General features: G+C 41.0%; 1 protein-coding gene across 5 annotated transcripts in view; it reads right to left on the bottom strand.

Moving 5' to 3' along the window:
- Positions 1–24,361, bottom strand: part of AFG2A (AFG2 AAA ATPase homolog A) — a 164,333-nt gene extending 139,972 nt beyond the window's left edge. Inside the window, exons 1-10 of one of the 5 annotated variants that reach the window (XM_084768768.1) lie at positions 24,173–24,361; positions 23,690–23,859; positions 19,087–19,211; positions 17,613–17,770; positions 11,428–11,486; positions 9,274–9,918; positions 8,283–8,412; positions 7,876–7,932; positions 5,043–5,166; positions 2,405–2,660 (exon numbers count right to left, since the gene is read on the bottom strand). In XM_084768768.1, coding sequence (XP_084624894.1) covers positions 2,405–2,660; positions 5,043–5,166; positions 7,876–7,932; positions 8,283–8,412; positions 9,274–9,918; positions 11,428–11,486; positions 17,613–17,770; positions 19,087–19,211; positions 23,690–23,849 — 1,714 coding nt within the window. In that variant the 5' untranslated portion in view covers positions 23,850–23,859; positions 24,173–24,361. Of the gene's footprint in view, positions 1–2,404; positions 2,661–5,042; positions 5,167–7,875; positions 7,933–8,282; positions 8,413–9,273; positions 9,919–11,427; positions 11,487–17,612; positions 17,771–19,086; positions 19,212–23,181; positions 23,421–23,689; positions 24,153–24,172 lie in introns of those variants that run through there. The other 4 variants (XM_084768770.1, XM_084768769.1, XM_084768767.1 and 1 more) reach the window with 4 other exon arrangements.
- Positions 24,362–24,497: the final 136 nt, after the last annotated feature.

Raw genomic sequence — 24,497 nt, 5'->3', positions numbered from 1 at the left:
ACTTCTAAACATGCAGCAGTTAGTTGAAAATTCAATGCATAACAAATCTGTACAGTTTCTATGTGCTGCATACTCCAACAATATTGTAGCCTCAGTTCTGAGCACAGAATGGAAGCACTTTATATACTGCCTAAGTCGGCTCCCCAGCACCAATGTAAAAAAGGTATGCCATGGCATGCCCCTGTAATCCCAGCACTGGACCAGAAGGATCTCAATGGCTTGCTGGCCAGCCAGTCTGAGGAATCAGTAAGTTCCATGCTTGCTGTGAGATTGTCTCAAAAAATATGATGGAAAGAGATAACTAATGTCTACCTGTGGCCTCCACATAGATAGATGCACACACACAAACATACAGACACATACACAACAATAACAGTATACAAACATTTACAGAAATAAATTTTCTGCTATCTAAAAACTGTATTTTTATGCTTATCTTTAAAATGTTTTACTGTCTTCTAAAATGCTGAAAGATAATTCACATCTCACACTTATTCCTTAGAGCTCAAAAGACTACTGCAAGAAGATGAAATTATAGGCCAATCACTCTCATGAATATAGGGAATAAAAGGTTATGCAACTAGTTACTTAGAAAGGCAGCCTAAGCCCAGGATGACACACACTGACACTGTCAGGATAAGACGGTTAGTCTACGCTGTAAGCAGCTTGTCCATCTGAGATAAAATATTTCAAAAAGCTGTGCTATGCTTACAAAGGCAAGCTTCAAAACAGAAATCTGTTAAAGGACTGAAGACTGGATCCCTGCCTGAACATCACAGGAGTTACAGATCAGCATAGTAATCCAGACTCTTAGTTACCACTTAATTGGTGATTGAAAAAAGCAAAGTTGTCTACTGATAGATCATCTGGTTCTTGGACCACAGGAAATTTATGTTGGTATAAAGCCTATCGCTCTCTATGAACCAAAAAGCAGCACAGAAAGAAGACATAAAAGGACCTTTGCTTATACCGCAATACACTGAAGAGTGGGTGTTACTATTTACCTGGTAGACTACACAGGTCCCACCTCCCTTACCCAGTACTCCTCCAACCTGGAAATTATGGTAACTGTTAGAAAATAAAAGAATACATATTTTTCCATCAGAAGTAAATTATTTTACCATTCTTATATATCTCATTTAAAGTTATTTTCTTGTTTTTCCTTCTCTTCTCATACTTTCATGGGACAGACAAAAGAAGAAATCAAGGGGCTGGAGAGATGACTCAGCATTTAAGAGCAAGCTACAAAGGACTTGACTTCTGCTGCCAGCACCTCTATCAGGTGGTGCACAACTACCAATAACCCCAGCTCCAAAAGACCCATGTGCATAGATAAACACATATAAACTTAAACATAAATTTTAAAAGGGATAAAAAGAATAAAAGAATCTTCAAAGTTAATAAATTATACAAATATAAATTAGTGACTTAAGCACAAAAGTTGCCTGCCATTCAAAAATTAAACCTTTAAATAACGGAATTTCTCATTTAAAAACAATTTTATTCCATTACGAGTACTAATTAAACCTTTTTGAAAGTACAATATGAAAATGTAAGATGGATGACAAAGTAGAATCAACAGAATGCCACAGTAGAGGCAAAGAGAGCCCAGCATATGAAAACATGCCAGACAGAGACCTGGGGAGACATCTAAGATTACAGATACCTGAAAATCCTTCAGGAAAAATGGACTGATTTCAATAAATTATCTGCTCAATCAACATTTCAAGAGCAACCTTTCCATAGTTGGAAGTACTCTGAAATACTGTACAGAAAAGCTTCAAAAGTAAGTACAGAGGCTGCAAAGAAGCTCAGTGGGGTAAAGCCACTGGTGTGAAAGCATTAGGATCCAAGTCTGGATCCCAAACCCCATGCACACTTGGATTCAGCAGTGCATGTTTGAAATCTCAGCATTTACAGCAGCATGAGAGGCAGAAAAAGGAGATCACCTGAAATCATCCTCTGACCTCTACACATAAACTATGGTACATGTGTATACATACATGTCCTTATGATGCTCTTAAGCAGGAAATGGATGAGCTAACAGCCCTTACACACACATTCTCAAATTTTGCTATGTAAGGTTCCTCCAACACAGGCATCAGACTACTCTAAAAAAGCTGTACCTTTCTGAGTTCCACAGCACCGTAACAGCACTGTCACCAGTACTGACATCTGCACATCTGGTTGTGTGTGCATGCACATATACACTGAGGAAAGAAGGTGTTCTACTAAAAGTGGTGAACTTGAGAAGATAGAAATAAAGAATGATTTTCCTTCTTCATAGTTCTCTAAATTACATAAATTTCTATTTTATGCCCAACCAAAACTATTTCTGTTAAGCAACATACATTATCAGTCTATAAATAAACTGACAAATAAGACTCGTCACAGTCACTCTCACCTGCTTCATTACACAAGGCTTTCAAGTCTGCACCAACATATCCATGGGCATTATTTGCCAGCCTCAGAAGCTCGGCTTTAGTGAGTAAATGCGGCACCTTCCGGAGAAGTTTCTGGAGAATATCAAGACGGTCCTGGGCATTAGGAACCCCGATCTCAATCTCTTTATCAAATCGCCCAGGTCTTCTGAGTGCAGCATCTAGCGCTTGAGGGCGGTTAGTGGCCCCAAGGACTAATACTCGTCCTTCACTTCCTTCCTAAAAAAATAAAATAAAAATAAATCACATGCTGATTTTACAAGAATAGAAAGGTGAACGCTGACACTATGGAAAGGATGAATAGAAGGGTCTAGAGCATTAAGAATTAATCCTTATACTTGTACTAACCAATTTATAAATTTTATCCATAATAAACTTTTATTAAGCACTTATTAACTTTAGCCAGGTGGGGTTGGCACATGCCTTTCATCCAAGCACTAGAGGCAGAGGCAGGCAGATAGATCTCTGAGTCTGAAACCAGCCTGATCTACAGAGCAAATTCCAGGACAGCTAGGATTACACAGAGAAACCCTATCTGAAAAACCAAAAAGAAAAACAAAATTATTAACTTTAGTACCGTTTTTTCAAAGTTTAGCCTAAACGCTTTCTATTTGAGAAAGCTCTTCAGCAGTTAAGTAGTTTTCCCTCTACTTTGAAGTAAACATTACAACCTAAGTAGTATTCACACAGAACCAGCCTTCACTAGGAAATTATCTAAGAATTCTTTCTCACACATCAACTGTTTTCTTAAAAAAAAAAATAAATAAATAAAATAAAATAGAAATTTAAAATTACACTTATTTACTGTGAGTTTATGACCACAAGTATGTGTAAACACACTCACACAAGCCCTATCCTGTGATGCGTGAAGAAGCCAGAGGACAAAACTTACAAGAATGGGTCCTCCACTTACACCACGGAGGTGTTGGGGATAGAACTCAGGTTGACAGGCTTGGTGACTAGTCTTTAGCTGACCACCATCTTGCCAGTCATGGGTTTTTTATTGTGATGAAGTTTTCAACTGCAGAAAATATGGAATCATAACCAATATCCCTGAATATATACTAAGAATTTTGCTCTCTAAAAATAGGGTTAAGAACAGCAAATTAGCCAGGTGGTGGTGATGTGCGCCTTTAATCCTGGCACTCGGGAGGCAGAAGCAGGTGGATTCCTGTGAGTTCGAGGCCAGCCTGTTCTACAATGTGACTCTAGGACAGCCAAGGCTACCCTGTCTAGAAAAACCAAAAAAGAACAACAAATTATAAAGAACTAGGATCACCATGTTCAGCCACTTTCAGATACTAGCCCATGTTTTAGTCAGGGGTCAAGTGTAATTTCAGAGGTAAGACAGATTATAGGGGTTCTTCATAAGAAAACTGTAACATCATCAATTATGGTACACTAGCAGAAAATACATTAACTACTAGGAACTTATAAATTAAAAAGCACACATCCAAGCCCTTAAATGTTTTCAGATTAAAATATGAGTGTCACATGATCCTAGTCCTAGCAGAGAAAAGGACACTGATCCTGACTTGCCCTTCTTGCTAAGGACTTTAGAACAAACTATAAAGAAGCTTTCTGTATCGTGGACATCAGAGTCAGAGATGAGGGCTGCTGAGAGAGATATTAAATCACTGAACACCAAAACGTCACATTATTTTCACATATTCATTTCCTACCAATGGGAAATAAAAGTAAACATTCTTTTTGCTTTTTAATGTGCAGAAGGAGTGTGTGGACTCTATGCTTCCTAAAGTTTCTCTTGGTGCTGACATATAAGAACTTTGGTCATTTTCAATCTAATCTAAGAAGTAATTTTTCAGATTAATAGTCTGATCAAAAGTCTAAGAGAATTTTCCTTCATTCCTGTTCTACATTAGTCCTTTTCGCAATTAGCACAGGCTATTTTTTACTAATACACAAATACAATGCGGCCTGCAGTAACACGTATCTACAGTCACAGTACTTAGGAGGCCAGAAGAGAATAATCGAGGTTTTAGGACAACTGAGTTATATAGCAAGACTCTATTGCAAGAAAAAAAAGACCCATGAGTTGCACAGAAGACTTATATCAAAGTGAGAAAAAAAAGAAAAAAGAAAAAAAGACCCATGAACTTATTAAAATTTAGTTTACAGAGACAGAATCTCACATAGCCAAGGCTGGTCTCATACTCACTATATAGCTGGGATTGAAATGATCCTCTTTCCTCAGCCTCCTAAGAGACTACAAGCATATACTACCATATCCAAGGAGACTCATGAGATTTCTTAATAAATATTCCTTATTGACAAGTACCTCAGGTTTTAATGATCACGTGTAACACACACACACCTACACACACACACACACACACACACACACACACACACACACACACACACACGAGCATGCCATGGTAAATCACTTTGCCTAATAGAAAACATACCAGGCTATGTGGGCCTCTCAGTTATTAAGCAGTTTGCTGAAACAAATTACTTTCTGAGTGTTAAGCTAGCTTTATGCTTGATGATATTCACTCATCCTGAGATACTCACAGACCCAGATACACTTGGGAGGTTTTGCTATTCCAATACTCTAAATGCCAGTGCTATACTTACTGAGCCAATGCCATCCATCAATGTTAAAAGTGAAGCTACAACTCTCTTTTCCACTTCATTCTGAGCTCCTTCTCTTTTGGGGCAAAGCGCATCCAGCTCATCAATAAAAATAATTGATGGGTGACTAAAACAAATCAAATAGGTAACATTTAATTTTAGTATAAAATTTTGATTAAAATACAACATATTAAATTTCAATTTTACTTATCAATAGTAAAAACAAAAACACTAAATGCTAAAAAAAATCTTAATTTTAGTACGTTATCAACCTCACATTCTAGCTTATCTGCCTTCATAAAAGGCCTCAAAGATTTACAGAAGTAGTGGCAAGATACTTCAAAAACATGGATAAACTGACAAAAACTACACAGCTCCAAATACCAGTCCCCCAGCAGAGGGAGGTAAACAAGAGAAGAACCACCCCCAAGTCTCACCCCCACTCTCAAACAGATTTGTGAAAACACACAGGCCACAGTCCTACACTCTCTCTCAAGCCTCAAAGTCAGCTGTAATTTTCGGTGAGACAGTGATTCTTCTGGCAATGGGCCGGCAATGGGAAATTCCATTGTATGTATGACAATAAGGGCAGACGCTAGGTGAGATCTTGAGAGAAAAGCTATTACTTGAAACTGACCAAAGGTGAGGCACAGCCACAAGAGGCAGTTGTGGAGAGGCTGCAGCCAAACACTGACAAGCTCAAGATCTCCACTCTGTCAGTGAAGGACAGAGTAAGGTAGGCCTACCCAGACTAGAATGCATAAACTTAGAGTAGCTTTGTCATGTGACACTAAGCCCTGAGCCTAAGTAGACCAACTTATGGCACATAATAAAGCCTAGATAGCCTTTGGTCAGTATAATATAAGCTGGGGAAAACTGAAGGCATCTCCCCTAAAATCAGGGACACCACAAGTGCACATACCCTTACCACTCCTTTTTAATACCCAGTCCTAGGCCTAGCAGTAAAACAAGAAAGATAAAGGGGCAACTGGGGTTGTAACGGAGTGGTCGTCTGCTGGTATCCAGGAAGCCCTAGGATCAATCCTCAGTCTTGTCAAAAAGGAAAGGAAAAGTGAAAAGGAGGAAGAAATGAGATGCTAACATAAAGAAAGAAGTTCCAAGTATCTCTACTCAAAAATGGCACGATCCTATAATTAAGAACCCAGAAAACTAGACTGGCAAGCAGTTTCACCAAAGTAACTGAACATAAAATCAACATAAAGATTTACACAGTAACAAACTGTCCTAGAGAGAAATTAGGACAAATCGTCCCATTCATATCCATTCACAGTAACTTAAACAAAGGAAAAACTGACCTAAGAACAAATCTAACCAAGCAGCTGGAAAGACCTCTACATGAAAACTTTACTCCACTGACAAAAGATAAAGAAAGCAAAGGATGAAAGACCTCTCATGCTATGGGTTGGCAGTTAATGCTGTAAGAATGGTCACAAAAGCTACTACAAGCAACCTGTAGATTTAATGCACTTCCTATCAAATTCCAGTGACACTGTTCACAGAAGCAGGAGGAAAAAGTGTCAGAACTTATACAGAAGAACACAAGCCTCCATGACGACATAACCTAGAGCCATCCTAGCACCTCAGTAAGGAACTGTCTACACTGAGCTGCTCTATGGGCATGTCTAATTGATGGAAAGATTCCCTATACGTTCTGAGCTTGACTGTGGATGTAATGTGGCCAGCTGCAAGTTCCTACTGCCTTGATACTCCCACCATGGGCTGTGACCTACAATTCTGAGCTATGAAAATAAAACAAAACCTTGCCCCACGTAATTGCTTCCTATTAAGAGTATTTTTTCACAGCAAAATTAGGACAGACTCCTTTGGCACAGCCTTAGATCCCCATTTGGTACTGGGAATCAATCAATCAATCAATCAATCAATCAAATGAACTGGATCTGATACCCAGCACCTGCACTGGGGCTCGCCAAAGTCTGTAGTTGTAGTTGCAAAGGGTCTGACACCCTCATCTGGCCTCCATAGGCCATGCACACATGGGGTGCATCTGCATGCAAACCACCCACACACATAAAAGTATACCCTGAAAAACAAACCAGCATGGAACTGATTTAAAAAAAAAATAGACACATGGAACAGAATAGAGAACACAGTAACAGCCACCTAATTTTTAACAAAGGTGTATAAAACAGTCACTAGAAGAAAAAAAGCCTCTTCAATAAGCGATGCTGAAAAAAATAAATATCCACATGTAGAATAAGCATTGATCCATCTTTTTCACACTACACCAAAACACATACAAAGGTGTCAAGACTTTTAATATGAAACTGGAACACTAAAAATGCTGGAGGAAATCATGGGCAAAATACTTTTAAGATACAGTAAAAGCAGCCAGGTGTGGTGGCACACACCTTTAATGGCAGCACTTGCATGCAGAAGTAGGCTGATCTCTGTGAGCTCAAGGTTAGTCCGGTCTACAAAGAGAGTCTAGGACAGCCAGGGCTGTCACACAGAGAAACCCTGCCTCACAAAAGACCTTAAAAGAAAAGACACAGAAAAGACTTTCTGAAAAAGACTCCAACAGTACAAGAAATAATCCCAAGAACTGACAAACTGAGTCTTTTCTCACAAGATGAATCTCTGTCCAGGCCAAGCTTCCTGCTAATACCTTAATTCTGCTACTTCATGTCCCTTAGTAACTTCTTTATCAAACTTCCACAACAGTATGAGGCACAGACCGCTAACATTCCCTTAAATCTCCCCTCAGTTTGTAAGGCCATCACTATCTTTGCATAGAGAGCTACTTTTCACTTAAAAAGAGCTTCTATGTCTCCAAAGCATCAACTATTAACAATACCGTAGAGCAGCTTCAGCAAATATCTGACGTAACCTTGCTTCAGTCTCGCCATAGAATCTGTAATGAATAAAAAACATTTATGAACATTTCTCACTGTTTATAAAACTTTTTCTATAAAGGATAATCTGAATTTTCAAGCATTTCTAAAATACTTAAAATTATTTTCAAAATTTACTTGCAAATTTTGCACATATCAAAGTATAATTGCAAAATGACTGAAAGAATGAGGTCAGGCTAGGCTATGTAGGTAAGACCATACCTCAGAAAAAAAGGCAAATTTAAAATATTCCAAAATCATTTAATTTATGAAACGCCTTGGCAGACTACAACACAACCATTTTAAGAAGCCATATCTGAGATATATAAGCTTAGTAGTGTTAACGTTACTTATTAAGTCATATACCTACTTGCTTATAATTTCAGGACCATTAATTACAGAAACATAAGCTCCAACTTCATTGGCAACAGCCTTAGCAATCATTGTCTTTCCGGTACCTGGAGGACCATAGAGTAACAACCCTCTAGGTGCTGGAATTCCTACAAGAAAAAAACAAACAAAAGAAAAACACAGTGCACTCTGTATGATTATTAATGTTCTTGTTAGGCTGCCATACAACTTCCACTGTAAGTTAGAAATGAGAATTTACCTTGTATTACGAAGAGAAGCCACACCTTTCCCCTACTTCCCCGAAAGTATCTATCCCAAATCCTGAGCCCCAGCAACGACTTTCCCTTTCTCTACAGATTACAAACTAAGGGAAGCATATACAGTTTTGTTTGGTTGGTTATTTTGTTTTGTTTTTTTAAAGAGGCCTTGTCTTGTCCCATCCTAGGTGGCACAGTTCAATAATCAGGACACATCATACTTTTGTCCAACTTACATTCTTGAAAAATACAAACATTACAAGCATATAAACCTATGGGTTACTTTTATACACAAAAAAACTCATGAGAAAGGAAAAACGGGGACTACATAACAAATAGAAGAAAGAGTTTGGACAGCAACCATAGAGGAGTAGCTCTGAGATTCCTACAAGTTATTTCCTTAACCACTTGCTTCAAGGCAGACATACACAGAACTACATTTCCTAAAAAGGGTTAACTGAACCACGACTATCTCTGGTTTACGTCTTTAGACATTAGAACTTACCTAGCATAACAAGATACTTTCTGAAGATCCAGTCCACCAACAGTGGATAATGTGCTATTAAAGAGACATCCCTGCCACTCACATACAACTTAAAAGACCACGCACAAGAATAAGTTGTTTCACTATCGCCTCCCAAAGCAAGTGTAACACAGGCCTTAGGAAGTAAGGGTAGGCCGATTAGAGTGGAACTAACCAACGGCTTGAGAGTTTGAATGGAAGATGGACACAGGAAAGTACAGGTGACATACCGTAACTTTTGAACAGCTCAGGCTGCTTGAGAGGCAGTTCAATTATTTCTCTTATTGCTTTCAGCTGACTGTTTAAGCCTCCAATCATGTCATAAGTTACTTTGAATTGGCTGTCTTGTTCTTTTGAATTTGTACAAATTTTTCTAAGATTGATTCTTGTTGTTGAAGAAATAAAATAAAAAGTATCAGTATTGCTCTTTGTCCCTGCACTGGTAGATTTTAGTAGTTTCTCTTCGCTGACAGGTTGTGTATTTCCTTCTTTAGCTGAATCAAAACTACCCTTAAGACCTGAGGTTTCCTCTAGCCCAAGTCCACTGCCATCCCCAGGGCTCTGTGTAACATCCAACAAAACTTCACCAGCTTTATTCACACTTCTGTCTTTACTGGGTTTGCAGGGAGTGCTCTGTGACGCCGGGCTCTGAGGCTCCTTCAGCTCCAGCTGGCTTAGCTGGAAAGATATGTCCGCATCGCTGCTTTCCATGCTAGACTGCTCAGAGACCATTCCCTGGGTATCACTGCCAGAGGCACTCTGAGGCTTTCCCAATGTTGTGCCATCTGTCCCTTTTACTTGCAACACTTGTAACTTGCAGAGTCGTCCATAGAATGTACAGTACAGAAAGTTTCCTGGTAAAACAATCTTGCCATCTAAAAAAAATTTTTTTATAAATATACATTAGCAAAACTTTCCCCATTTAAGAGTTTTAATACCAACTTATTTGCTAGTAACAAAAGTGGAACACTAATAAAATAATTCACAAAAAACAGAGGGCCCATATTCCCCTGACACAGTATCAGCTGTATGAAAAAGATCACGCTTTCAAATCCTGTATGCCAGTAAATTAAACTTCTATAAATCATAGAAACAAAAGTTCTTATTTACCAAAAAAGCTAAATTTAAATGCCACACCCAAACCAACAGACACAGTGATGGTCTTCACTGGAAAATGTGCAGGCACAAAGGTTAAAAAGTGGCAGTTCAGCCAGGCATGGTGGCGTAAACCTTTAATCCCAGCACTTGGGAGGCAGAGGCAGGCAGATCTCTGTGAGTTCGAGGTCAGCCTGGTCTACAAAGAGAGTCCAGGACAGCCAGGACTACAAGAGAAAACCTGACTTTAAAAAAAAAAAAAAAGTGGCAGCTCAGGCATACACATACACACGCAAACATTTATATACACACAAGCAAAATAAATAGAAAAAAAAGAAAAGAAAAAATTGTCTCAGTTCTAAGGCCGTAGAGATGGCTGAGATAGTAAAATATTTGCTAAGCAAACACAAGGACCTGAGCACAGATCCTTAGCACCCACATAAAAACCCAGGCACACTGATGCACCCCTATAATCTCAGCCCTGGGGAAGCAGAGACAGGAGGATGCGTTGGGCTTGCTGATCAATTAATCTAGCTAAACCAATGAATTTCAGGTTCAGTCAAAGAATCTTTGCAAATAAAGAAGGTGAAGACCGAAGCACCCAAAGCCAGTCTCTGACCTCCATGCACACTCAGGCACACACTCATGTATGGATAGGAAGAAACCCTGAGTCCTGAGTCAATGTATATTGCTGACAAGGGCACAGCCATGGTAAGGACTGCAAAGCCTCAAACCCACTTTAAATTAGCAAAGCCATTCTCAATTTGGAGCAGGCTCACAAGGATAGCAAAGCTTTCCCGGGGGGGGGGGGGGGGGGGTCTGAGTTCCAGTACGTGCAAAACTTTCCAACTGTAGCTTCCTTTTCCTCCCACATGTTTACAGCCTGAGACTATTTTCCTACAGACACTTCCTACTCAAGATTAGTTAACCCCTTCTTTTTTCTGTACCTAATATACATGCTGAGGTTCCTGGTTGCTGGCAGTTGTACATGCCACTTCATCAGAGCACCCCTACATCTGACCCCAGCTTTTCTGTACATGTCTCTGTGTTTGTCTTTCCTTCATTCCTTTACCCATAGTTAGGTGTCACGACCCAAGTCACACAGTACATGCACACCCACAAATGGGGCAGGGGCCACGTGCATACACACAAGCTCGAGGTCTTTGTCTTAAATGGGTATGAATTTAGAATGTTAGCTATTTTTTTTAAAATGTTTACAAGCTTTTTTTTTTTTTGCTGCTCCCTTGCTGTTTAAAATTGAAGAAAACAAATTAAAACACTAGTCTCACCCAGTTTTCTCAGAATACAACCAGTCAGTTCTTCTTCATTAATTTCCTTATCTTTGTCACTACAAGGAGGAAAGGGAAAAAAACCCACATATCAGCATTATGTACACTAAAAATTAAACCACAAAAAATAAGTGCCACACATAGCTCTATTATAGGCCAGAAGATTTATTTGTTTAAAATCTGAAAATAAGTGATTTACACAGTTTTGGCAATGACTTACATTTCAGATACATTATTACTTGCAGGAAAATCCCTTCAGTTTGATGCTACATAAGCTAAGGTCAGTTATCTTCAAAACACAGGGTACTATCCACCATGAAACCGTAAAAACTAGTCCCATAAGAAATGTTAGCATAGACTACATAGAAATGACAAACACTGCTTCATAAAACATTTTCTCATACAAATATATTCCATGTACATGTAGATAAACACACATACGTGTATATGTATAGATATCCATCTAAGAATAGACATGAACATACATACTGTACATGAGTTATAATCAGAAGGATATTTCAGGCAAGCACATCTAAAACACACTTGCCTAAACTAATCACACCCTTTCTGAACTTGCCCAGCAGAGAAAAGCTTTTATTCATAGCTAATTTCATTCCCTTTGTATAACTTATACATTAGCTCTTCAGAAAAATCAAATCCTGTATAGAACATTACCCTGAAGAGGTACAAGTAGGAAAATAGAGTACTGACTGCAATGGAAACTGATTCTGAGGGATGCCTGAAGGACAATAGGGCTCACATATTTGAATGCTTAGTCCCCATTTGCTGGACCTGTTTGGATCTTCCTAGTAATTAGTCTCTACCAGGAGAGTTATGTGTAGGAAGTCTACGAAGTGAGAGCGTCTCATTACTGCACTGATTTTTAAAAGCCCGCTTTTAAGCCGGGCGTGGTGGCACAGGCCTTTAATCCCAGCACTCAAGAGGCAGAGGCAGGTGAATAATTTTAAGTTCAAGGCCAGCCTGGTCTACGAAGCAAGTACAGGACAGCTAAGGCTACACAGAGAGACCCTATATCGAAACAAAAACAAAAAGCTTGCTTTTAAATAGTTTCCAAGAACTAGACAAATGGTTCAGAGGTTGCCTGTTGGCCAAGGAAGAGGACCCTACTTTGGACCTCCAGCACCCACATAAACCCTGGTTGGGCTTGTAACCTCAATACTGCAAAGGATATAACAGTTGAATGCTGAGAACTTGCTAGTCAACAAGTATATCCAAAATGACACACTCCAGATTCAGTAAGAGAAAAACAAATGAATAGATAAACACAGACAGACAAAACAAAAATAAGGTGAGGTGAGCGAGAAAGCCATTTTGAACTTAACCTCTGGCCTCCATACCTTTACACAAGTGTGCACACCCCCATCCTTACAAGTATTTGTACACACATGCACACACATCCTACAAAAGAAAACAAAAACACACATCCTAATTAATTTTAAATAATTAAATAAAGTCTTCAATAATGGACATTCTCTTCCTCTTCCATGTGTCAGAAGGAACATGTACACAGAAGAAGCCAAAATTTGGCCAGCCCTGTCAGTGAACCACAGAATGGAGGTAGTTTTGTGTAAGGGGAGAGCTACTAGCACCCAGAATCCACAGTAATTGTTGCTGCTATGCATGTATTACATCCAATAATTATATTGTCAACAGAAGTAGTCTAGGGCGATATTCTGCCGTGTGTTTCAGCTCTGACTCAGAGATAATCAAGACAGATGTGGTATAGTGCAAACTCTAGCTCTAAAACCAGATGAAGGAAGTTTGAACCCAACTCCACAAGGGCACCGTCTCAGGCAAATCCTTTAGCATGTCTGATGCGCCTGTTCTCTGATGCAGCCCAAGCCGAGTCTATCCAGAACTAGGATCTTCAAGTCTTCAAACCACAGCCTATGTAAGAGGTGCACGGCTGTACAAACTCCTCACCAAGAACAACATTCTGTTCTATCAGTATGAAGGCAACTTCAAGAGAATATAATTACCAAAAACAATGAGAATCAACTACAAACATACTTAATTTAACCAAGCTGAATTATACTTGTAAAACACCAAGTCAAGCTACACTTACATTACTTCTAGATGTGCTTTAATCTGTGTGTGTGCGGCATGCCTGCAGGCATGAAGAACAATCTGAGTGCCTGATGCCCCTGGAGACAGAAGGCACCAAACACCCTAGAACTGAAAACCAGGTGACTGTGAGCCGCCATGTGGGTACTGAGAATAGAACCCAAGTCTTCTTGCCAGAGCAGCAAATACCCTTAATCCCTAATCTTATTAACTGAGTAAGAGACAGTTACAAATATGAAGGACGGGTATAGATAAATCATTTCCACTCTAGAAGGAGCTCTGACATCACTAACAAAATTCTCCAGCGCCAGATTTAAATTACTGACTTTCATAACTGGAAATTCAATGTTAACATTCTCCTGCCCTACTTAAAATGCAAATTCTTTAAAGAAATTAAAATTTAAAACCCAAGATTTTATTTAAGTACAGTCTTCCATAATCACTCAATACTGCTCAGCCTCACTAAGATGAGACTAGTTCATAGATAAGGCTAATTCCAGCCAACAATTATTACTACTTCGTGTATCAGCATTCCAACACATTCTGTTGATAATCTGCTTAACAGAACACTACCACCAAGTATTTCATGTAACACACAAGTTCCCCACACTGAGACCATTACATTTGTAACAAAGGGGTAAATAAACCAGTCACACACTATGAGCCCACAACTTGAGAGAGTAAAACAGCAGGATCATGAGATAGAGGCTAGCCTCGGCTACCTAGTGAGACCCTAAATTGGGGGAGTGGGATGGGCTGAGGATGGGCTGAGGAGGGGAATAGCTATCTTGAAAAGTTTAAAAGGAAACAAAAATCAAGAGGATAAATGCAATTTGTTCACTTACAAATGTGTGTATATGATGTGGTCTTTGCTACCTTTTTATTGTAGTGAAAAAGCACCATGACCAAGGCAACATATTAATAGAAAGCATTACATTTGAGGGTTCCAGAGGGTTAGAGTCCGTGAGCATCATGGTCCAGAGCATGGCAGCAGGCAAAGGTGCTGGAAAAGTGGCTGAGAACTGTCATCTAAGTCATAACCACAAGGCAGAGAGAGAACTAACTGGGAACAGTGTGGCTTTTGAAACCTTAAAACCTACCGCCCATAACACACTTCCTCTAACGAGGCCACACCTCCTAATCCTCCCCAACAGTTCTACCAACTGGGGACCAAGCTTCCAAACACATGAGACTATGGAGACCATCCTCATTCAAACGACCGCACATGTATAAGCATCTAATACATAACACTTATTCTCTATATAATGTTCTTTACGTTTCCTCTCTGCTTTTCAATGTTTATTAAATGGTTACTTTACGGTCAGAAAACAGTTTCCTGTCTTCAAAGGGGACTGAGGAATGATGCCAAAACCCAAGCTCAGAATATATAAAAAAGAAAACAATTTTAACTCAAGATGTTGGCTAGAAAATGTTTTTTGGATTCTTATAATATACATTCCCTAAATTACCACCAAACTGGTACTAAATTATCAAAAGATATTTTTATTAAATTTGATAAATTTATAAAATTTGGGTCAGACTTTCTCAAAATTGTATTTGGTATGTCCAAAAGGATGGACGAGACACTTTATTTACTGTTTAGACGGAGCTATTTAAACTCTTGGTAGTAACAGCTCTTTGTTTTTACTAGGATAATGTGAGTTAAACATGGAATCAAGGCATTTGCTTGAGCTATCGTAAGTACCAATTATTCCCAGAGCTGCCTGACATGGCACATATGTAAAGTACTCAAAAGGATGTAGCAGAAGTAAGCTAGCCTGGGTTACAAAGAAAAGCTGCCTCAGAAACACCACAAATAAACAAAAACCAATGGAAAGATGGCTCAGTAGCTAAGAGGGCTTGCTACTCATAGAGATTTGGGTTCAGTATCGCATGACCACCTGCAATTCCAGTTTAAGGGAATTCTACTCTTTCTTCTGGCCTCTGTAGGCACCAGGCACAGGCACATATATGGTATACATACATAAATACATACATACATACATACATACATGCAAATACCTTGACATATTAAATATAAAATTCAAAGTATTTCTATTTGTAGTTGATTAACAAGAGACTCACAACTAGCCAAGGCACAGAAACAACAAGACTACAAAATATTCAGCTATAAATGGGACACATAAACCACATCATCTTCTCCTAAGACTCAGAGATCATTGGGGGGAAGAGGCGGCAGAAAGAGTGTACAGACAGTGTATAAAAGGAAGCAGTGTCTTTTGAACAAAGCAGGATAGTTGCACATATGAACTAATAGCCATTGTAACAGCACGCACAAGGCCAAGCCAGACAAATCTCAGCAGACAGAGGGGAATTGGGCACACAGACCCACCCAGACCAGGTACTAACTGGAGAGCAGCTGTTAGCTGCTGGGAAGATTCAGTTTTCTGTGAGAGTACAGACCTTGGTTATCACGCAAGAACACATGGGCAGCACAAATTAGTCTGAACAGGTTTACAAAAAGATAACATAAAGTTAGGTGGGCAGGGAATAAGGGTTGGGTCTGAAAAAAGTTGGTGGAAAAAATATGGCCAAGACACATTATATTCAATTCCCTAAAGAATTAACAACAACAACAAAGACAAAAAAAAAAAATTAAAAGTTATCAAACTGATACTGGTATGATCTGTACCAGTTTTTCAATTGAAGGTTCAATTCTAAAATTTCTCTGGCTTATGTGGAATATGAATACTGAGTCTAAAGACATCTATACTATTTTTTCTGTCAGCCATTAATGATAATAATAATAATAAGAAGAAGAAGAAGAAGAAGAAGAAGAAGAAGAACAACAACAACAACAACAACAACAACAACAACAACAACAACAGACATGTGCCGCTGTGCCCGGCTCAGTCATTAGTTACTTCACCTGCTCAGCCATTAATTCTTATTTTAACATTTTATTAAGCCTTTAACATCAGACTGGGACTCAATGTAAACCTAGTTCTTTATCTTGCTAAAGTATTTCTAGGAGTTATTTCTCATTAAGAAATTAATTTTTATACATTGTTAATTATAACATGTACTTGACATACTTATAAAGGAATAAATATGCTTTAGTGGCAAAGAGAGAAAGTAACTTATTTCTAGTCACAATATGCTACTCTTGTGATAACTATAAAAGTTAAGATGAAACTCACTGCTAAGTACTCATCAGCTATAATCTCATCCACTTAAAATATCAAGGCTACTTAAGCAGAGTCCCTTATCCATAAAATATAGCCACCTGTTTAGCTTATGCTATCTTACATGGTGTATCAGTACTCATTTACCACATATGATGATCAAGTACTCAAAACAGAGCTAGAAATAGCCCTGGTGCAAAGCCCTGGCTTTCATTCCAAACACAAAGGAGAAATTTCCCAGTGTCTATAAGCAGTAGCCTGGGCTACATAGTAAGATCTCATCTAAATCAGACAAACGTGCTGTAAGTATAAGACACATTAGATTCTAAAGATTTGATCTGGAAAAGGGGGGGGGGGTAAAATACTTTTCCAGTAACTTTTTAAAACAATATAGTAAAATAATATTTTATATATAGTGGAGTAAAGAAGATTTGTAAGACATTTCATCTGTTGAGAAAACCTCAAATTGATGGGTGGTGATGGCACAGGCCTTTAAGTCCAGTACTCAGGAGGCAGAGGCAGGTGGATCTCTGCAAGTATCAAGGCCAGCCTGGACTACAAAGTAAGTTCCAGGACAGCCAAGTTTACACAGTGAAACCCTGTCTCAAGAAGAAAAAAAGAAAGGAAAAAAAATACCAAAACTGAACACATGTACACCTCTCATTGTATTTCTCCTTCTAAAGATCTACTTACGTTACTTTATGTGTATGTTTGCTACATGTCTGTCTGTCCTCCACACTTGTGCCTAGTGTCCACCAAGGTCAGAAGACAGCCCTGGATTCAATGGAAGTAGAGTTATGGATGACTGTGATCCACCATGTGGCACTGGGAATAAAACCTGGGTCTCTGCAAGAACATGGACTCTTAGCCACTAAGCCATCTCTCCAGAACCCTCTCAACACATTTCTATTGGGCAGCTTGGAGCTAGACAGTCACCAAAGGAAAGAGCCACACCTCAGTGCCAAGTCCATTTCCTGAGCCTGAAGCACAGCCCCCAGGAGAGGCTGGACCTGGATGCTCTCCCCAGCTCTCACACCCACGTTCTTCTGTGCCATTTCACTCAGGCCAACCTTGCCTCCAGGGAATCCTGCAACTGGCCAGGCTGTATAAACCTAGTCAGAGAAAGAAACAGTATTTTTTAAAAATGGTATATATAATACCATCAATCTCTGTATTAGATGGTAAGTACATTTAATACATCAAATACATAATACACATTATTCCCAAGCAATATCTGCCACCAACTATAGTGAAATTGCTGTTCAAAAACATAAAATTAAATCCTATCTAAGTTCACAAATTATTATTAATTAACTATTTTATCCTCTGTAAGAGCAGGAAGGAGCTCATAGTGAGATGAAGGAAGGTTGGTTTTGTGTGTCAACTTGACCTGACACAAGCTACAGTCAGCAGAGAGAAAGGAGTCTCAGTTGAAGAAATACCTCCCTGAGTTCCAGCTGTAAAGCATTTTCTTTATTAGTGATAAATGGGGAGGGCCCAGCCTATTGTGGGTGGTGCCATCCCCGGGCTGGTGGTCCTGAGTTTTGTTAGCAGCTAAGCAAGTCATATGAAGCAAGCCAGTAAGCAGCACCCTCCATGGCCTCTGCAGCAGCTCTTGGTTCCAGATTCCTGTCCTGACTCCCTTTGGTGATGAACAGCAATGTAGAAGTGTTAGCTGAATAAACTCTTTACTCCACAACTTGCTTTTGGTCATGGTGTTTCATGACAGCAACAGAAACCCTAAGACAAGTTGGTACCAGTATAGTAGAGCACTGCTGTGACAGACCTAGCCATGTTTGGGGAGGATAACAGAAGGACTTTGGAACTCTGGGCTAGAAGAGTCACTGAGTGTTGAGAGCTCAGTGAGATGTTCGTTAGGAGCTGGGAAAATAAGAATGTTGATAGCAGTGCAGAAGATAGAGGCCTGGCTTGTGAAATTTCAGAGGGAAGATTAAAGACTATCGGGGTTGTTTGGTATTTTGATATAAGAGTCTGTGGTTTTGGTTAGCTGGGGCTGAGGTATGTGTACTTCTGCTAGTGTCCAGAGAAGCCAGTGGCATCAGGCTGTCCTGGAGCTGGCGATACAGGAAGTGTGACCTGCCGGGTGTGGTGCTGGGAACTGAGCTCAGACCCTTTAGAAGAGCAGTGCACATTCTCAACTGCTGAGCAACCGCTCTAGCACCCATATGACTATCTTTAAACAAATACTTTTTTTTTTTGAGCCAGCAATATGGTTTAACAGGTGAAGGCCCTTGTCATCAAGCCTGACAACATATGTTTGACCCCTGAAACAAACATCAGGAAGGGAAAGGACCAAAGCCCTAGCCACATATACAATTTTAAAATTCTGTTCACTGACTCCTGCTTGTACTAAAAGCTAACGCTAATGATTCCAATGCTTCTAAAGGAAAAGAGTAAGGACTTTTACCTCCTGCTTTCCATCCAAACTGGTAAGGAGCACTGGTCGCCCTATACATATATTTGCAGACTTCATAGTGTTAAGTCCAAGATGAACAAGGGAATTCTGGAATGTCTTAGGAACTTTGCCATCTACTATAAAAAAAAAAGAGAGAGAGAGAGAGAATTTACTTTATACTATTTTATAACTGAAGTTAAGGCATTTTAAAAGAGTAAACGAACATCTTATACTCTTTTAACTATATCAATGAATTTATCAGGTCCTAAAAGAAACCCTCTTTTTTGGGAGGGTGGAAGGGTGGGTGAAGATTTAAGAAAGGATTTTCTCTGTGTAGCCTTGGCTGTTTAAGACTCACTTTGTAGATCAGGCTGGCCTCAAAGTGACCTGCCTCTGCCTCCCAGAGTGCTGTGCCTCCCACAGAGTGCTAGGATCACAGAGGTGCACCATCACACCCAGCTAAAACCTTCTTTAAAAACAAAAAACAAAAAACAACTAAAGTGAAGTCAAACCTCTCTGAATGTTTGCTGGCAATGTGTAACTAACATATATAAAGTTTAAATTAAAAAAAAAAATGTAGCCAGGGAGTCATGTCACACACCTTTAATCCCAGCACTCAGGATGCAGACATAAGGAGTTAGAGGCCAGCCAGGTTTACAAAATGAGTTCTAGCACAGCTGGGCTACACAGAGAAACTGCCTCAAAAAGCCCCCCCCCCAATTAAAACACACACACACACACACACACACACACACACACACACACACACACACACACCATTTTGTAGCTGCGGTATTAGCTCAGAGGTAGAGCGCTTACCTAGCATGACCAAGGCCTTGGGTTCTGTTCTCAGCACTATTAAAAACAAACAGCAACAACTACCAAAACCAACTACACTTTGAGCAGTCTCCAGGCTTTCTGCAGAAAGATTCTGAGCTGGCTATTTGGTTTCAAAGTCTCCAACTAAGAACTGGCACTTCTATCTGGCTCTAAAGGCTCAATTCCACTTCTGAAGGAACCACATAATGCAGGTTCAAAACCTTCCCTAAAAGCCCCCACACCTCCCTGTTAATGAAGACCGTGTACAAACTTCTTTCCAAGCCCTTGTTTCCCAATATATTATTTGGTTCTCTGCTTACAGCATATAATCTACTCAAGCTCTCCACAGGGTCCCACCTGCTCAGGACTCTACATGTATGTAGTGTGTGCAAGCACGTATGTGAAGGTAAGAGGACAATTTAAGGGAGTCCATTCTTCCCTTTATACCATTCAGGTTCCAGGAACCAAAGCACATGAGCATTCACAGCAGCAGGCGCTTAGAGCAGCTAGTCACATTACACTCACAATCAAAAGGAAGCAATGAATGCATACGTGAACTTACTGTGGAGGTAGTGTAACTAGTTCTCTCCAGCTCCTACCGTGATGAACTATAACCTGGAATTGCGAGTCACAATGAATCCATTCGCCCTTAGGCTGCTTTTTCAGAGCACTTTAACCAAGCAATGGAAAGGAAACTAAGACAGTTCCCTTTACATCACTCTGTGTTCCCTGCCTTGAGACAGGGTCTCTTACTCAATCAGAAAGAGGTCTGACAGCTTTAATGAGTCTGGGACAGTGAGCTTCCAGGATCTCCCTGTCTCTGGGTGGTTACAAGACACAGCCACCCATACTCAGCTTTTTACCTGGGTGCTGGAACTCAGACTCAGGTCCTCATGCTTACAAAGCAAGTGCTCTCACCCACTGAGCCATCTCTCCAGCCCCCATGCCCAGCTTGTTACCTGGGCGCTTGATATCTGAGCTCTGGTCCTCAGGTCTGCGCTACAAAACCTTTACCTACTGACTCATTTCACCAGCCCATGAAGTCAGTTTCAAACAACAGTCCATCCTTGCTCTGTCACCTCATGGAGTTTATAATCTAGTAGGTGAGTTATGCAATGAGTACTGGTAACTGTATCGTTACAAACTAAGACTACACAATAACAGAATACTGAGAAGCCTAGCAAAGCCTATACTGTATATGATCAAACTTAATTTGAATAATTAGAGGCTGCTATTCAAAGAAAGTGCTGCTGAAGTTCAGGTATGGAGGAAGAAGAAATAACTAAATAACGAAGCAGGAAAAACAGATGGCACATGACACACCATCCTCCAGAGACTAGGGGGGTTGCTTGAGGACGGCCAAAAACAACTGGGCAGTGGTGGTGCACACCTTTAATCCCAGCACTCAGTAGGCAGAATCAGGTGAATCTCTGTGAGTTCAAGGCCAGCCTGGTCTACAAAGTGAGACCAGGACAGCCAAGGCTGTCACACGGAGAAACCCTGTCTTGAAAAACCTTTAGAAGAAGAAGAAGAAGGAGGAGGAGGAGGAGGAGGAGGAGGAGGAGGAGGAGGAGGAGGAAGAGGAGGAGGAAGAGGAGGAGGAGGAGGAGGAGGAGGAGGAGGAGGAGGAAGAGGAGGAGGGCCAAAAGCAGGACAGTGTACTGCACTAAGATACCCTGACAGCAATGGATAAACAGTAGGACTATGACAGGACTTTCATTTTATAAGATCATTCTGAGTATAAAGTAGAAAAAAGTAAGGGGACAAAATTGAAAACAGAGAGATCAAATAAAGGCTACTGTAGTAGTTCAGGTAAGAGATGATATTGTTTGAGTTTAAAACAGAAACAGCAGGAATGCTGTGAGAAGGAAAACAGAAAACATCTGGATGATAAACAAGTTCATCAATGCAGCAGATGTAGATATGAGAGTGGGCGGTGGTAAGCCTGACCCCTAGTTCCTGAATTCTCTAAGGAGTAAGATGTGTATTACTGGAAGACTGTAGACTTAGGAAGTTGATTCTAAAGTGACTTTGAAAAATTAAAAGGGAAGAGGCAATGGACAGTGCTATTCAAAATATAGTCTACAAACTTGCTACTAGTTCATTACAAGGTTAAGTACCCAAAAATCACTTAGAAACTTTTCTTTCAAGAGGGTAAAGTTTTGTGTCTGTGAACCAAATAAATTTCATTATTTTACTATATAAGCTTATTTTGTAATTGCACCATTTTACAAAAGGGTCGATCTGTGACCTATTTAACTTTTCTACAGAAAATGTCTGAGAAATCCTGATGTAAAGCACACTAAATCATCTAAAAAAATAACACGCCTTACAAAAATAAAATCAAAATTGAAAAAAAATAAATGAAAAATTTAGCTCCCATTTTGTGTCAACTTGACACAAACTAGAGTCGTCAAAGAGGCTTTCAATATTCTTGCCATAATAAATATTTGGGGGGGGGACACATCAGACTTAGATTTGAGAAACTTCAAAGTATTTCAGAATCAGTTGGAATAGGGTAAACCTGCAAAGAAAATAATTACCAATGTTCATGGAGAAAAAGTAGGAAAGTCTAATGGTAAGTAGCAAAATGTTTTGAGGAATAAAAGATCAATTCCGCCAAAGGCTACAGGGTCAAAAGTGAAGTAATGAAAACCATCCACTAGGTTTGCCAACACAGAGACTATCTGTGACCATTACAAAACAGTCCTCGAGGGATGACAGCATGGAAGTCAAACAGGGCCAGGGGTATGCGACTGGCACCTTGGCCAAGAACACTCCATTTAACAAGTAGGCAATTAAAGGGTATAGAGAGGATGGGGGCAGGAAGAAACTGTGGAACTTTTCCAGTGGCTTAAGACAGAAGAGAAATGACCATGGGTAAACGGCAGTGGAAAGCATCTCCGTGCAAGGAGGTTGAGTCTGCAGAGCTGTATTCTGATTTCTGAGACAGAAGAAAACCACGATGCTAAGGCAATCTTAAGATAGTCTTGAAAGTCTCACTGCACATAGAAACCATGCCCCACCCCACCCCCCTACTTAGTACGTACGCTCCGTTTTCCCAAACAACTTCACATCAAGCATGCCAAAAGCTTTACCAAGTAAACGACTTGTCGGACGTTAAGTCTGTCCATTCACCCAAGCCAACAAAACTGATCTAAGACCATGGCTCTAGAATCAAACAAATCTGAACTCAAGCATGGACTCTGCCAGCTCTACCTGGGTAACTCAAGACGGCACTCCGTTAGCTTTTTCTTTCTACTCTGTAAAATGGGTATCACTACGTACCCACTTATCACTGCTTTTGTGAAAACCGGATGAGCTGCGCCCGTGACGGGGCTGACTGACTACTAACGCCAATGTGCAGTTATTGAATAGCGGTAACTGAACCTCAGAACCTTCCTGAAGCCGCAACGCTGTCTGTTAGGCAGAACGGACTCATCATCAAAAATCGGTATTTAGCTTTTTTGGCGTGAGCTACGGCTACTACTAGGGTGGAGCCATTTTTTGCAGTACGCCGTCAGGGAGCCGAGGCCATCTCGAGTGGGGCCACGGCTCAGCTGGTATGGAGCCTTTGCGCGACACACGCAAGGCCCGGGCTCGATCTCCAGCACTGCCAGGGTCAGCAAAGAGGAAATAGTGCAAGGAACATTCTGGACGTTTTTGCAGAGAGGGCCGGGCGGCCCAGCGCCCGCGGCTACTCTGTCCGCGGCCTCCCGGGTCACGCCCACCTCCACACGCCGCGCTCTCCCCTCAGGCGCCTCAGCCTCCCCAAAGCTGCCCGGGCTTCCCTCACCTTTCTCAAGGAAGTTGGTCACCACCAGCATCCCCGGCGCCGCCACGGCCGGCCGGGCGAGAGGACCCGAGGTCCCCGAGCGAGGCGTCGTGGCAGAGAGCGAGGGCGAGGTGCCCTCGGCGCCCTCCTTCTGCCGCTTTCTGTTCTTCTTGGAAGACATGTCCGCAAGCCTGCCGGAGGAAAAAGCAGACCCAAGCCGGCTCAACGTGCGCGGCTCCGGGAGAAAACTTCCGGGTCAGAGGTCAGCGGCTCGGCGCGCACGCCGTAATGCTCCACGCAGAGCGCAGCCACGGAGGCTGGGGGCGGTTAGCGAGGGTCTTGGAAGAAAGAGACACTTTAGTAAAGGAAAGCGGGCGTGGCGCGGGGACCGCCGTTTAGGTTATAAACCCTTGAAAAGTGACCTAAGGTTCTCCCGCCGCTTTGCCTAGTCCCGAAGCAAATGTCGGTTGGCTTAAAGTAGAAAGAAAAAACAAACAAACAAACCTGAAAGTTCCTCCTCTCCGCGCGAGAGCCGTCGACGACGCTGCAGTCACCTCCCCCCAGAGCTCTGGGCCAAAGGGTAAGCACAACTCAAATCTTAGCGGATGGCGACACTTCACGAGACTTTACGGTCAGCTTTCCTCCCAGAGGAGAGGGGCGGCGCGTGCGCCGGAAGGTGCCTCAGAGTGCTCGCGGCGAGGGGGCGGGGCGAGCGCCGGAAGGAGACGTGAAGCTGCACGGGGCAACAAGGGCGGGGCGGGAAGGGGCGGAGCCAGAAGGCGAGACGAGGCCCTGTCTGGGCGACATGGGCGGGGCGGGGCGGGGCGAC

The sequence above is a fragment of the Acomys minous genome (assembly GCF_964271855.1).
Source record: "Acomys minous genome assembly, chromosome: 19".
In the NCBI taxonomy this organism is placed as follows: domain Eukaryota; kingdom Metazoa; phylum Chordata; class Mammalia; order Rodentia; family Muridae; genus Acomys; species Acomys minous.
This window is presented reverse-complemented; position numbering and strand designations above follow the sequence as displayed.